General features: G+C 45.4%; 1 protein-coding gene across 1 annotated transcript in view; it reads left to right on the forward strand.

Annotated features, from left to right (window-relative positions):
- The first annotated feature begins 1,066 nt into the window (after positions 1-1,066).
- The window catches only part of ZDHHC17 (zinc finger DHHC-type palmitoyltransferase 17), a 145,434-nt gene continuing 131,769 nt past the window's right edge, over positions 1,067-14,731 (forward strand). The window contains exon 1 of the mRNA XM_014595854.3: positions 1,067-1,173. Within this exon, the coding sequence (XP_014451340.1) occupies positions 1,111-1,173 (63 nt within the window). The 5' untranslated portion in view covers positions 1,067-1,110. The remainder of the gene's footprint in view (positions 1,174-14,731) is intronic.

Below are 14,731 nucleotides of genomic sequence, written 5' to 3' on the forward strand. Positions count from 1 at the left end.
GTTCTAATAAAAGATTTCACAAGAGCCTTGTCTCCAAATTGGGAATACCCAATGGACCGGGCTCCCAGCCTCTCTGGCTCCTCCTCATGGCTGGTCTGAGTCACAGCTTTTTTTTTTTTTTTTTAAAGAAAATGTTTGTGTTCCAAGCCAAATCAGCCAAATGAAGTCAAAATCCATGAGTCAGTCCAGAACCATAAGTGGCCCTACAACTGGCAAACATCCTCCACCCCCGCCAGGGACTTCAGATATTTCCAAAGTCTTTTGGCTGGCATCCTACGTGCAGGTCCAAGCCTGGAGGCGTGGGGTTCAGTTGCCCCTGAGTTTCTCCTGCCCTCAGCCCCATGGCTGCAGGAGCAAGCTAGGGAGGAGCCTCCCATTTCCATCAAGTGAGCTTTAAGCCCCGACATGGCGGCAGGTACTAAGCCACGCCAGAAGAACAGTTGTCCCCCAGGGGCTTAAGGAAAACTGCCTTCATGGACCCAGATACATGGTGTTTCCCCAACCCCCTTGGGCGCTACTTGCAGGGAGCCTGGCGAGAACTGGGTTCCTTTCCGTCCACAGCCGCAGAGGTGCTGAGGGGCCCGTGTCCTTCTTCCAGGGAGGGTGCCCGGGTGTTCCCAAGGCCCCGTCTGCACCCCACCCTTAAGACGGGATCGACCAGCCCGGCATGTCTATAGCCACATGTCTGTAGCTACACTTCAGTCAGCCACGGGCCTGGTGAAAGCAGGAACAAGCCACAAAGTCGTTCCGCAAACGATGCGGAGGCTCCTCTCCGCGGCGCTGTGGAGGTGGCGGGGCAGCGGCAGGGTAGGGCAGGGAGAGGAGCGTCGGGACGGCGGGGACGGTTCCCCCGCGCTCTCCGCCCCGCCACGCGGCCCCGGCCTCCGCCCTTCAGCACCTTGGAAAGGGCCGGCGGTGGGGGCGGGGCCTGGGGCCCGGCTCAGCCCCGCCCCTGGGAGCTGGGCCCCGCCCCCCTGAGTGGCCGAGGTTCTCAGCGACCGAAGAGCCCGAGTCCCGCCCACCCCGCGGCCCGGGCCGGCGCCCCTTAGCGGGGAGGGGGCGGGGCGAGCGGCCGTCCCGGCATGCAGCGGGCGGCGGGTTCGCACCAAGATGGCGGCGCCTCTGGACGAGTACGAGAAGGAGGCGGGCTGCGTCCCCATCCTGCACCCCGAGGTGAGGCCCAGCCCGCTCCGCTTCTCTAGCGTACGGCCCAGCCCAGCCCGGCCCGGGCGGGCTGCGTCGCCGCCTCCCTTGCTAGCCTCCATCCCCGGCTGGGGCTGAGGGGCGGCGGCCGCGGCTCGGCCTGGCGGGGTCGGGCGGGGCCGGGGCGGGGCACGGGGCTCCCCCCGCGCGGGCCCGTGGGGGCGGTGCAGGGCCCGGGGGGGCCGCCTTCCCTCCCTGCCCGGCCGCCGCAGCAGGCCGCGACGCACGGGAGCCGGAGGCGCTGGTCCCGCGCTGGCAGGTCCTGTTGCCTGCTGTCTCGGGGCAGGGCCTCCTGTGCCCGAGGTGGGCAGCTGTCACAGGCAGGAGGGGCTTTGGGCACCGTCTGCCTCTTGGTTTTTAGGGCTGACAGGTTTGTTTTTTACGGGATGTCAGCGCAGAATTGCAGGGTGGAGGTGCCTGAGCTGCCCCGCAAATGTTTTCTGCGTGAACTTTCTCCCCACTTTGTGCCAGGGTTTGTCAGCTCTGGTTTGCAGGTGGGGAAAAGCCTGGAGTCTCAGTCGTTGTTGAACAGACAGCTCAGCCGGCTGTCAGGATGCTTTCAGGTGCCTTTAGGCGAAGCTGAGGCTCTAGTCTGAATGGGACTGTTCATTCTTCCTGCTCCCCTGCCTTTCCCAGCTGCACTCAGTTAGATCTGGAAAACAGCAGTTGTATTGCCAGTACCAAGCAAAGTAGAACCAGTGGATCTGCAGGTTGTGTTAGACCATCCTCTATGAAGAAAAGGTCCTTGAGGGCACAGTAAGTGGTATTTAAGTAACCATGCATTATGTTTCCTCTTGGGGCCCAGAGCACTTACCCAAGTCATGGCTTTGAAAGGATCCTCTTGATATGGGAAGTTCTTCATGTCACTTCTGAGAGAAGTTTTTTCCCTAATTGTCCTGCATCAGTCCTCTCACATTTTTCATGCAGCTGATGGTTATACCTTTGGACAGACTTTAAGAAAAATGCTATCTTAGGCAATTAATCTCAAGCTAGAAAAAGTTTCAAGTCCTGTCCTACAGTGTTACCTATGCAGGTATACCTGGCCTCCTGATTTCACTGGATCCTCAGGTAGAGGCAGGTATTTGTCTGCCAAGTTCTCAATGTGGGATCATAACCTTAGTTTTTAGATGGGTAATCTGAATCGCAAGAGAACAAAAAATAAAGCATGCACAAACTCTCCAGAAAGCCACTGAAATCTAGTGCTGAAAACCAGGTTGTCAATGTCACTTGGAACAATTCCTTTATTTACAAAAGTCTTATGACAAACAGAAATGTGATCTCACTATAAATTGCTTGAAGAAGGTTGTGGTGTTGTAAAGTAGCATATTGTTCTTCAAGATCTAAAAGTGAGATTTACAGAGTAATGACAGAACAAATAGATGCACTTTTACATTTTTGTCAAACCAAGTGTTATCACAGTGTTTAAAGGAGAGTTCTGTTCAATAAACAAAACACTGGCAATTTGATACAGCTTCTGTATAGAGTCCATTTGCAGGGTTGAGGTTTGAACTCTTGTTTTACACTCCATATAAACTTCATATAGATTTCATTGGACAGAGGATCAGGACCTTAATTCCCCTAGGCAGAATCCTTGAAATGGAATGGATTTTGTTAATATTTATGATGTTGGAGATGGAAAAAAGCAAATCCAGAATGGCCTTTTAAGAGCAAGGGTCTTATATCTGTGCAGATCTTTGCTCATGTGAACAAGCCTGTTGAAAATAATGGGAACTAGTCCCAAACAAAACTGTGCACTTGAGTTCATTATTTGAAGGTCAGTGGCTTACATAACAATTTTATCCCTTTGTGTTTTGAACATAAATACTGCAGGTATACACTGCACCCTCTAATTAGTGCGTCTGTATCTCATAATATTTTTTTCATCTTGCCGTACTGGTTTATGTGGTTCTGTAGAGTTGTTTTCAGTGTGATATAGTCAGTATAAAAGAGGATTTTGGAAACTACTACAATTGTTCAAAATTAATAATGCTGTTAAAAGGTACCAAACCTCTCCAGATGCTAAAAGATTAGTTTAATTTTATTTTCTCAAGAGGTTCAGCTGTAAAACACAAGTTCAGTAATGAACTGGTGTTATGTCTTGTGGTTGTGTCAAGGTTGACTGTGTAGTTCTGCTGATAGGTCAGGCCAGTGGCATGGGCCTGACTTGACCCACACACCGAGCTTCCATTTTGGATCTGGAGTGGGCCCTGTGTGTGTGGCATGATCCTGCCCCAGTGGCCACAGAGCTGTGCAGCATGGCTCTGGAGCCCCAAAGTGGCCACTTCAAGGCTGTGCTGCTTGCTGCAGCTGCTCCAGGAAGTAAGCTGCAACGAATGCTCTGATGCACCCATAGGTAGTACCCAGGGCCAGATGCTGTGGGCCAGATGTGACTGATGATCTCTGGAGATCCCTTCCATCTGATTCTATGACTCTAAACTTTGGAGAGCAAAGTTGAAAATCAGAGTCCTTTACTTAGTTTGTAAACTTTTGTGGGCAGAATAGTGTCTTTCTGTTCTTGATTTGCAGTGTCTCACCTAAAGATATACTGGTCCATAACTGGGGGCCTGAGGCAGTGTGATATCTTTACCACAGTACTAGCCTGCCCCAAAAAGGAGTGCAGTCTAGGTCAAGGGATTTAACAGGGGAAGGTTTCATTTTACTTTGAGTAAACAATATTTAGCATTAGATAAAATCAAAGCATATCTTTTATAGATGAAGGAGTAGCGACATAACAGATTTCAGAAAATAATTAACAATAGGGAATCCTTGATGACTTAAGTTTTTAGTGGAGTTGTTGCATCTCCAACGTTTTCATTAATGTTTTGGAAGTAAATATGAAATGCCTACAATTTTAGATTTTGCAGATGACACAAAGATGAATTATGTGGTACATAGAGATGAAGCTAGGATAGTCATACATGGCAGGGGTTGCTAGGTATACTATTCAATAAAAGATATTTTTAATACAGCCAAATGCAAAGTAATATATCGAGCAGCAAGGAATGCTGGGTATACCTATAGAATGAAAGACTTCATGGTGGAAAGCAGTCACTCCGGCGCAGCTGGGACCACCATGGAGAGCAGCCCAAGCCATGAGGGCAGGGGCTGCTGGGAAATGGAGTCCAGCTGCCAGCCAGATCAACCATTTTGTCTACCCCTGGGGGGGGGGGGGTAGGGGCTGATCTTGGTGGGCGGGGGCATCCCTATGCCATTCATCTGGCCTGCAGGGCCAAAGCTGGACATTACTGCTGTAGGTGATTTAATGATCCCATTGACCTTAGATCCACAGAGGTGATTAAACTATTGTTATTTCATAGATTTCATAGACATTAGGGCTGGAAGGGACCTCGGAAGATCATCAAGTCCAGCCCCCTGCCCGAGGGGCAGGAAGTCAGCTGGAAGTCGGGTAGGATCCCAGCAAGATAAGCATCGAAATTTCTCTTGAAGGCGTTCAATGTAGGTGCTTGAACCACCTCCGATGGCAGGCTATTCCAGACCTTGGGGGCTCGGACAGTAAAGAAATTCTTCTTTATGTCCATCCTGAAATGGTCTTGCAGGAGTTTATAACCGTTCGACCTTGTCATCACTTGGGGCACTCTGAACAATCGTTCCCCCAGATCCTGATGGACACCCCGATAAACTTATAGGTGGCCATCAGATCGCGCTGAGCCTGCACTTTTCCAGGCTAAAGAGTCCCATAGCTCTCAGCCTGTCATTGTAAGGTCTGCTTTGGACTAATCTCATGCATAGTTTGTATTATATATAAATAGGTACAAAAATGTGCTGCTTAAGAGTGTGCTTAGGGAGTATTTGTGCTAAAACTTACAACCATTTAAAAAAAGGTAAAATGTAGGGCTGTGTGAAGCTTCGGTCAGTGGTTCAGTTCGGCAGACATCTGGCCCAGGTTTCAGAGGCCAAAGCTCCGACTCGAATTGGGACCCCTTTAATCTCTCCGAATCAAATCGGAACCCTCTGAATCGATTTGGAGAGATTTGACGATTCGGACACAGACGCAGCCCCAAATGTTTCCTCTACATGCTAGTCTCTCGTGCTTAATTTTGGTGATGCTGGTAGTTGGATTGGGACGCTGCATTTTCTTAAGAAATGTATTTTACACTGCCTACAATTTGTCTTGCATGCAGATATTTTTAACATTACCTGAAATGCAGAAAAAACTGTAACTTTTCCAAACTCCAAAAATATACTATCGGAGAGAATATTTTTTAAGGTGTTAATGAAATTTAATTTTTTTCAGTCTTGTTAAGATAGAGTTGAGCCTGCTAAGATATTATGGAAACATGGCAGTTATCAGCTATTATAAATCTCTTTTCTGGCACCCTTTGTAAATGATTTGACTTAAAAATGACCAACCTGTATAAAGATAAAGGAGAAAAGTTCCTGAAAGGTGAAAGAGGACTTGTCTAAGGTGGTGCTTATTAGAAACATTACTCTGATCCTTATTTTTGCTCTGTTGCTCAGTAACTTACTACTCTTCAAACTCTGCCTGTAGTTATACCTCACTGAGTGTATGTACCATGTGGCTATTTTTGAGGACAACTCTCTTGTTAGTTTGAGGCCGTTCCTCTTCCTGTTAAGTTAGTGCTAGTAGAACTGGCTGTTGTAGTCCCAGTCTTTCAGCCTGGTTTTCATGTAGTAAAGCATTCTATTGAAATCATTGGGTCTGGATGTAGGTACTAATGGACTGTAGTTTTAATTCAGTCTGTACATTTAGTCTGGTTGTGTATCATGGAGAGGCTGGAGTCACTCTAGCAGCTGGCATTGAAGACTCTGTTTTAATGCTGATTGTCATTTCCTTTGTGATTTAAAAGAAAAGAAAGTCTGTCACTGCTTTGAATTTTTAGTGTTAAGTACCACTGACAATTAGAGCTTAACTTGTCTTGTCATTAGATTGTGAGGTGAGAGGGGGGACCATTGTGATTATCTTCTCTGATCCCTTGTTTAACACTGGCCACAGGATTTTTCTGAGTTATGATCTAGTTTAGGACTGTCCAGCTTCAAGCACCCAGGGGTTACACCGGGCGGGGGGGGGAAGGTCTCACGTTGCAGGTGGCCATGGGCCCCCCAGACTACATGTCACATGCATGTAGGTGCTTACCCCCTTGCTGCACCATACTGCATGGGTGCTCAGGGCCACTGGCTTCCCTAACTGTGGACTGCTTTGCCCTTCTCTGCCCTGCCCTGCCACGCTTCATCCCACCCCTTATTGTTAGGGACATGCAGCAGAAGCTGAAAGAGGGATGTGGATACCGGAGACACTGGCAGCTTATTTCATAGACATTAGGGCTGGAAGGGACCTCGGAAGATCATTGAGTCCAGCCCCCTGCCCAAAGGGCAGGAAATCAGCCGGGTTCATAGGATCCCAGCAAGATGAGCATCCAGTTTGCTCTTGAAGGTGTTCAATGTGGGCGCTTGAACCACCTCCGGTGGCAGGCTGTTCCAGACCTTGGGGGCTCGGACAGTAAAGAAATTCTTCCTTATGTCCAGCCTGAAACGGTCTTGTAGTAGTTTATGACCATTCAACCTAGTCGTCATCCCTTGGGGTGCTCTGGTGAACAAACGTTCCCCCAGATACTGGTGGTCACCCCTGATAAACTTATAGGTGGCCATCAGATCACCCCTGAGCCTGCGCTTTTCCAGGCTAAAGAGCCCCAGGGCTCTCAGCCTGTCATCGTAGGGTCTGCTTCCCTGACCTCTGATCATGCACGTGGCTCTTCTCTGGACTCTCTCAAGCTTCTCCACATCCTTTTTGAATTGTGGAGCCCAAAACTGGACGCAGTACTCCAGCTGCGACCTCACTAAGGCCGAGTACAAGGGGAGAATGACGTCCCGGGATTTGCTTGAGAAGCATCTATGGATGCAAGCCAGCGTTTTGGTCGCTTTACTAGCCGCAGCATCGCACTGCAGGCTCATGTTCATCTTGTGGTCAATGATGACCTCCAAGTCTCTTGCATAGTGTTGGCCAACATAGCACTGCCGAGCCTATAAGGATGCTGCGGGTTTTTCTTCCCAAGGTGGAGAACCTTGCATTTATCGGCATTGAACACCATCAGATTCTCGTCCGCCCACTTGCTGAGCCTGTCCAGGTCAGCCTGGATCACCCGCCTGTCTTCTGGTGTGGATGCTTTTCCCCAAAGTTTGGTGTCATCAGTGAACTTGGCCAGTCTGGTTTTGACTCCAGTGTTCACATCATTAATGAAGATGTTGAACAGTATGGGTCCAAGGACAGAGCCTTGGGGGACACCACTGGTCACAGGACACCACAATGAGTGACTTCCATCAGTTACTACCCTCTGGGTCCGACCCCGGAGCCAGTTTTCCAGCCAGTGGATCGTGGAGGACCCAAGGCGACAACTGGCCAGTTTCTCTAAGAGGTGATTATGGGAAACCAGGTCAAAGGCTTTTTTGAAGTCAAGATATATGACATCAGTCTCTTCTCCCTTGTCCAGGTGATAGGTCACCTGGTCGTAGAAGGAAATGAGATTGGTCAAGCAAGACCTACCCGCAACAAACCCGTGCTGGCTATCCCTTAAGATGTTGGCGTCGGCCAGTCCATTAAGGATGGCCTCTTTGATAAACTTTTCTAAGATCTTCTCCGGGATAGAAGTCAGGCTAATGGGCCTATAGTTAGCCAGATCCACTTTCCTCCCTTTCTTGAAGATAGGCACCACATTGGCCTTCTTCCAGTCTTCGGGCACTACACCAGAGCGCCAAGAGTTTTCAAAGATCCGCCCTGGAGGCTGGGCTATGATGCTCACCAGCTCCTTGAGTACCCTGGGGTGAAGATTGTCAGGGTCGGCTGACTTGAAGGTATCCAGCTTCTAAAGATGTTCCTGCTGTATAAATACCTGCTCTAGCTGCTGCAGCTAGAGTGGAACAGCAGTGGCAGCTGGATAGGAACCTGAGGGCTTCATATTGACTCTTCATGGGCTGCCCATTGCACAGCAGTGATATAGTTAAAAAAAAGAATTCTCTGTTAATATTTATACAGCTGTGATATAAAAGAAATTCAGTGTTGGGCAATAGTCTTTGACCTTTGGCAAGTTATTCCATGGTTAATTATCCTTGCTTGTGGGTGTATATGTATAATGCTTTGTTTCTAAAGTTAACTTCCATTTCCCATCGTCAGATCTTTTAATACTTCAGTCTGCTAGATAGAAATATCCGTCATTACCAAATTTCCATCCCCCCCCCATAAGTACTTATGCCTTGCAACCATATTCACCCTTAACCTTGCTAAGTTAAACCAGTTGAGCTCCTTCAAGCTTTCCAAACCTTTAGTCATTTTCATGGCTCTTCTCTGAACTTCCTCCTATATCCTCCCTGAGTTGTGGATATGAGAACTAATCAGTATTTCAGTAACATTTTGAATTAACATCTGAACAGAGGTGATATAACCTCCTTATTCTGACTCTGTATTCTTCTCTCTATGCATCCAAGGATCCCACCGGCCTTTTTTGTTTACAGTGTTGTACTGGAAGATGGCCGTCTCCAGTAAAAAACGAAACAAAACAAAAAAAAGCCCCCCAAAACCAAAATATAAATTTAGAGTCACTGCTTGCTAGTATAGTACCCCGTCCTCCAGGCATGGCTTGTATTCTTTGCAAAGAACACATATCTGGAAATATTTGGTCCTTTAAAAATGTATTTGTGCCCAGTTAACTCAAGGATTCAGGTTGTTTTTTATTGTTGATCTGTTGCGCTCACTATTTATTACTGCGTCAGTCTGTCTATTAAGTTCAGCCTTTATCATTAATGACTTTGTTTTTTCGTTAATGACTTGGATTCTCCCCTCCCCCCACCTCCGCTGAGAGGAAAGAGACATACGTCTCTTCCAGATTAAATCTTTGTAGAAATGAATAAAGTGATTTCTTCCCCCAGGCCCTCAACCCCCCTCCCCAAAATGTTTATAGCAGAGCCAGGCAACAGAGTATTGATGCCTAATGTGCAGGAAACGTGACTTAGAAATTAAACTACACAGCTTCTCTTGTAACTGTAGAACAGGGATGGGCAAAATATGGCCTCCAGGCTGCATCCAGCCCTGAGCCAGGGGCTGGGTCAGGCTGGCCCTGTATGCTGCCACCAGTTGTGACTGGAGACTAGGGTGGGAGTGTGGGAACTGCGGCTGTGGGGCTGAGTCACTTTGTCCCCACACCTTGCCGTCACACGCAGCTGGGGACTTGGGTGGGCCAGCCTAGTCTGGCCCCGCATGCTGCTGCCACTTGCAGCTCCTGTGCTCCCACCTGAGTCCCTGGCTGCATGTTATGGGGCTGGGTGAGGCTGGTACTGCACCCTGCCATCATGTGTGGCTGGGGACCTGGGCAGGAGCGCTATGGGGCTGGTCTTGTACGCTGCCGCCACTTGTGGCCGGGGACTGGGGTGGGAGCGTGGGAATTATGTGCTGTGGGGCCCAGCGGGGCTAGTCCCGCTCGCTGCCATCACATGCAGATCCAGGGACTGGCATACTCCGGGGACTCCTAGGGCCCCCACACACGCATACCCCACCCTTACCATATCCTGAAACACTCCCACACCCCCTCACCATACCCTTTCACACACCCACACTCTCCCACAGCTCCCATTCCAATCACATACCCCACACCCCTCTGCACCCTCCCACCCACTGTCTCCCACACACCCTACCGTGCACACCGTGCAAACACACATACCCACTCCCCAACTAAACCCCCCCATATACACCTCCTTAGCCCTGCCCCACAAGATACAAGAGTGAGACTGTATTTTGAGCTATTATGCAGTCACCTCTATGCATACTATGCAAACACACATAGATCAGGACAAAAATATTTAAATATTTAAAAAAAAATTAAAATAAAATAAGTTATAATAGATGTTTGGGTTGTTGGGGTTTTTTTGGGGGGGGGGTTAGTATAAGATTTGGGGGGGTTTTCCCCCTGGTTTCAAGATGGCGGCACCCTCCCAAAAGGAGTACTTCCAGGGCAAGGGGAGGGATTTTCGGTGGCAAAGGTCAGAGGTTAGGAGGTGGGACTTATGGTTCCAAGGTTGTGACCAGGCAGTGGGACACTCATCAAGGGGCGGGACTACCCTTGCAGCCCTTGACAGCTTGCCAAAACTAGTTAAGCAGTCCTCTAGTTGAAATAATTGCCCGCCTCTGTTCTAGAAGTAAATTGATAATGTGCACCCACAATTGTAAAGTGCCCTGAAATCTTCAGGTGCAAGAACATACATGTGCAGAGCCTTGCTAACCAGGCATTTTAAAACAACCATATGGTTTTAAAGAGAAGTCATTTGGTTCTACCGCTTGTCCTAATCTGAGGCAACAGTATCTCGCTGTCAGAAAAGGCCTGTGTTGTATGTAGCTTTTGTTTGACCTCTTCATCCCTGCTCATTGTATCTGTCTGTGTAGGGCAGAGGTGACCAACCTGCAGAATAAGTGCCACAAGTGGTACATGCAGCAGATGTAGCGTGAAGAATAGCAATAGATAGGGTATGTAGGAGAGAGCATGGCAGTGGTTTGGTAAGGTGCTAGGGGTTGGAGTAGCACTTGGAGGGGTGGGACTTATCGTGAGCCATGCCTGTCAGAAAGGTTGATCCTCAGTGGTTCAGATGGATAAATGAACTGTGTATTTCCGTAAAAGTATGTATTGTATGATGCAGGACTCTGGAGGCATAGTTAGTTTAACAAGCACCCTTCAGTTTAACCTAGCATCCTTGCTCGTGCAGTTATGGAAAACAAAATATCTAAATCTATCTACAAAAAAGGGTGCTTTTAAACCCCCAAATTAGGGGATTCCAAAAAACCCCAGTTAACAGGGGAGGAGCTTGAGGAGGGAAAAACACGAAACAGAATTTGTCAGAACAAGGAAAAGAAGAATTAACTTTGAGCTTCCTTTTATGATGGTGTGATTTCATAATTCTAGGTACCTCGCTATTCTGGCTACCAAATGAGAGATGCATAAGTAGGCCCCTGCCTTTGACAATTGTCATTTCTGTAAATGTGTACTTATTTTTATCAAGTATGAAGAAATGCATTTCTTCATCCCAGAATAATAGCCTTAAACTGTTCCAGAATGCATGGTAATACACAAATGTCATGGGATTACAATATGACACAAACTTTTTGGAAAAGAAATTGAAATTGTATAAAGAAAAATATGGTTGGAAGGGACCTTAGAGCATCTGCTGTACCCGCCTATTGGATTGTCCCTGTCTAAACCATTTGATCCAGCTGTTGGATCCAGCCCACAGAGCCAAGGGTGTCAGCAGTGTCTGGCAGTGAGGGACTTTCACTGTGGCTGAGCAGAATTGTGGAAAAAGCAGCACTGCTTGCCAGCTTCTGGCAATGAACCTCAGACATAAACTGGGTCATTCTGGCCTGCTGCCCAAAAACATTGCTGACAGCTGCTCTAGCCTGGTCCTAAAAAAATTCTGATGATGGGATCTCTATAACCTCTCTAGGTAATCTGTTCCAGTGCTTAACCACCCTCTTAGTTAAAAAAGTTCTTTGTAATACCAGATTTAAAATTTCATTTTTCTAGTATAAGATGTACAGGTTATTTTTTCTGTTGGGTCAGAAGGAAAAATCATGTGCATATGCAACTAGTTATTTTTGAGCAACTTTTTATATGTTGGTCTCAAGACATAGACTGTATTTACCTGAGTACAAAATGACCTGGATTATAAGGTGACCCCCCCCCCCAATAATTAGATTCTATATATGGAAAATTTATAAATTTGCTATATTATTATTGGAGGTTTGCCTTGAATTTGTCCCCTTTTCAGTGCTACAGCAGGGAAAATTAAATTTGAGGGCTGGGGGTCAGGTAGCCCTCTTACTCTCTGCTTCCATATAACTTTCTGCCTGGGGAGCCCCTTCTCCCTCCTTACTTTCAGACCCTGCTCTCCCTGAGCACATTGAAGTGCAGAACAAATTTGAAAACAACAGTTTTGAAATTAAACATGGCTATAACAATTTGCATATAGCATCCATGCACTTAGTTGATTGATGCATGTTATCTTTTATTTTTTTTTTTTTTGAGTTTTAGTACAGATGCTCTATAAACACTGTTTTGAATAGCACTTTGGCACCTACTTATATAGTACAAATTATTTGTGATATTAGTCAGAAGCCAGAGGTTTGTGATTTATTGTTTAATTCATTGGGCTGCGCCCCATCAGAGTCAATAGTGTTTCAAGCCATGGTGACCCCCACAGCTTTGCACTGCTGTGCGTGTGTGTGTACACTCCAGATACCACCCCTTTCTCCCCCAACCAAGATTCATTTGCTAATTAGCCACCACGCATAACTGGAACTGAAGGTTCTTGTCTCAAGTCCTGGGATACTCCAAAAATGTATATGCAGATGAGATGTAGGGCAACCTTGTTTTGCTTCATCTCATGAAAGGTGGAGCCATACTAATTGTATATGCTAGGCTGAGAGATGGGGGGGTGACAGAGGGTTTCTAGGTAAACTGTTTTGTGATGTTTGCTTGGCATTTAAGGCTAGTAAAGGAACAGGAATCAATGGGAATGGGAAAGAGGTGCACCTAGCCGTGGGAGTGAAGAGGAAGTAAAAATGTGTGTAGTGCAGTGGCTCACCATGATGTGAAAAAGAGGCGGTGAGGGGGACTGAACTTAATGGGCACTACCATATGTCTTATACAGATGGGTTGTGTTAACTTTGTAGTAGGTTCCCATCAGCATGTTTGTTTAACGTGGGCCTTGTGTTTTTTATAGTCATGCTCAGTATTGGCTGGATTTAATCAGCCTCATAGTTGGTTTCCATTGCTGAACACATGCTGCTTTTGGCAGTAGTTTAATGATTCATAGTGTATTTAGTGAAATTTTCTTGTATGCGGTTATCAGATGAGGGGTTTTTCTCCATGCTCATTGGTGGTGGGGTGGAACCTTGTATTGTATTTGAGTAAATATGCTAAATAAAAATTGTACTGTTATTTGTTATATCAATTGCAATTTTTTCCCCACTTAAAATCATATCTGAATATTTTAAGGTAATGAAACAACAAAGTAACAAAAGTATGTGTAAAAATAACCTATAATCAGAGCTCACAGTTAGAGTAATTTTATTGTGTGTGTGTGTGTGTGTGTGTGTGTGTATATATATATATATGGTATTAATTACAAATTCTGTTCATTTTGGTAAAAAGAAGTGACTTCTAATGTCCTTAACTATTCATTCCTTTGCTTTAAGTGCGTCTGTTTTGTAAAAAAGTAGCTGTTATCACTTGTCCAGTCTCAATTGTCTTTAGAAACCAGTATGCATCGGTTTGTTTGTGTGTGTAAATAAATAAATATATCTTGCATATGCACAGTATACCCCAAGGATCCAAGAAAAAGTTTACACTCCGTTTAGTAAGGATTTTAGTTCCCTGATAAAACGTACAGAGAATTTGCACTGGTTTGGGTATCTCTGATTTCTTGAAGATTAGAAAAAGTGTCTTTAGTTGTAGCTATTTTAAGAAAAATGCTTCCTTAAAGTGTAACGTAATCGTTCATCTGATATTTATTATTTGGCATATGACACCTGCCCGTTGCATAATTTAGCCACATTCCCAACATACTGTACATGATGTTTGTAGCAAGGGAATTCTTAATTTCAAACTATCAAACCAGAGAAGTTAACGGTAAAAACTCAGTGGTGAAACCAATGCTAATGCATTGATCACTATATCTGTATCTCATTTAAAGAGGTTTTTAATTTTAAATGACAGTAGTCAGATTTTAGGACTTAATAGTTTGTACCAAATATATAGAAATCACATCATTTTAACAAATTAATTTTGTGTGATATTTTAATATGAAACATTGCTTTTCCTTAAAAACCTGGTAAAAGATTGCTGTTCTTTTTTTGGCAGGGGGTTGTACAATATTACCTTATGAGCTCTTTTCCAGCCATATTTTTTATGATTCTGTGAATCTGCTAAATAATGATACAAGTAGGAAATTGCTGTTAAGTGAGGATTTGTGCATTGTTAAAATTATTTGAGTGAAATACCAGTAGCTGACAAAATCTGTATTGTACTTCAATACAGATCTATTAGTAATTGATATTTGTGTCTTAAAGCATCTGGAGCCGATTAAAAATTGGTATGTAACATACCACTTTAATTGTTCAGTAGTTAAGTCTTTAAAACTAGCTTATTTTTATACTTTAAGCTTTAGGCTTAATGTATTAGTTTGCTTTCTGAATATTATAGCTTAAGCTATGCATTTAAGCTTTTTTAACTGGAAGTTTTATGAACTCAGGCAATGTATCTGTCCAGATACTCCCAATACTTGTGTGCTGTATCATTTTTTGATAGTTGGGAAATTCCTATTTAACACGACAGTATTGATATCTATTAACATTTCATACTATCCTTCAGTCTGGAAGTGTTCATAAAGTTACGGAATGACAATAAGTCAGTTAATTAGGTTTGGACAGTTACTTTTGAGCAAGCACTATTTATTCTTTGTCAGCTGTATGTATAATTTTTCTGACCTAAATACAGTGGCTATTTTGTCTGCC

Source organism: Alligator mississippiensis, chromosome 4, assembly GCF_030867095.1.
Source record: "Alligator mississippiensis isolate rAllMis1 chromosome 4, rAllMis1, whole genome shotgun sequence".
NCBI lineage: Eukaryota > Metazoa > Chordata > Crocodylia > Alligatoridae > Alligator > Alligator mississippiensis.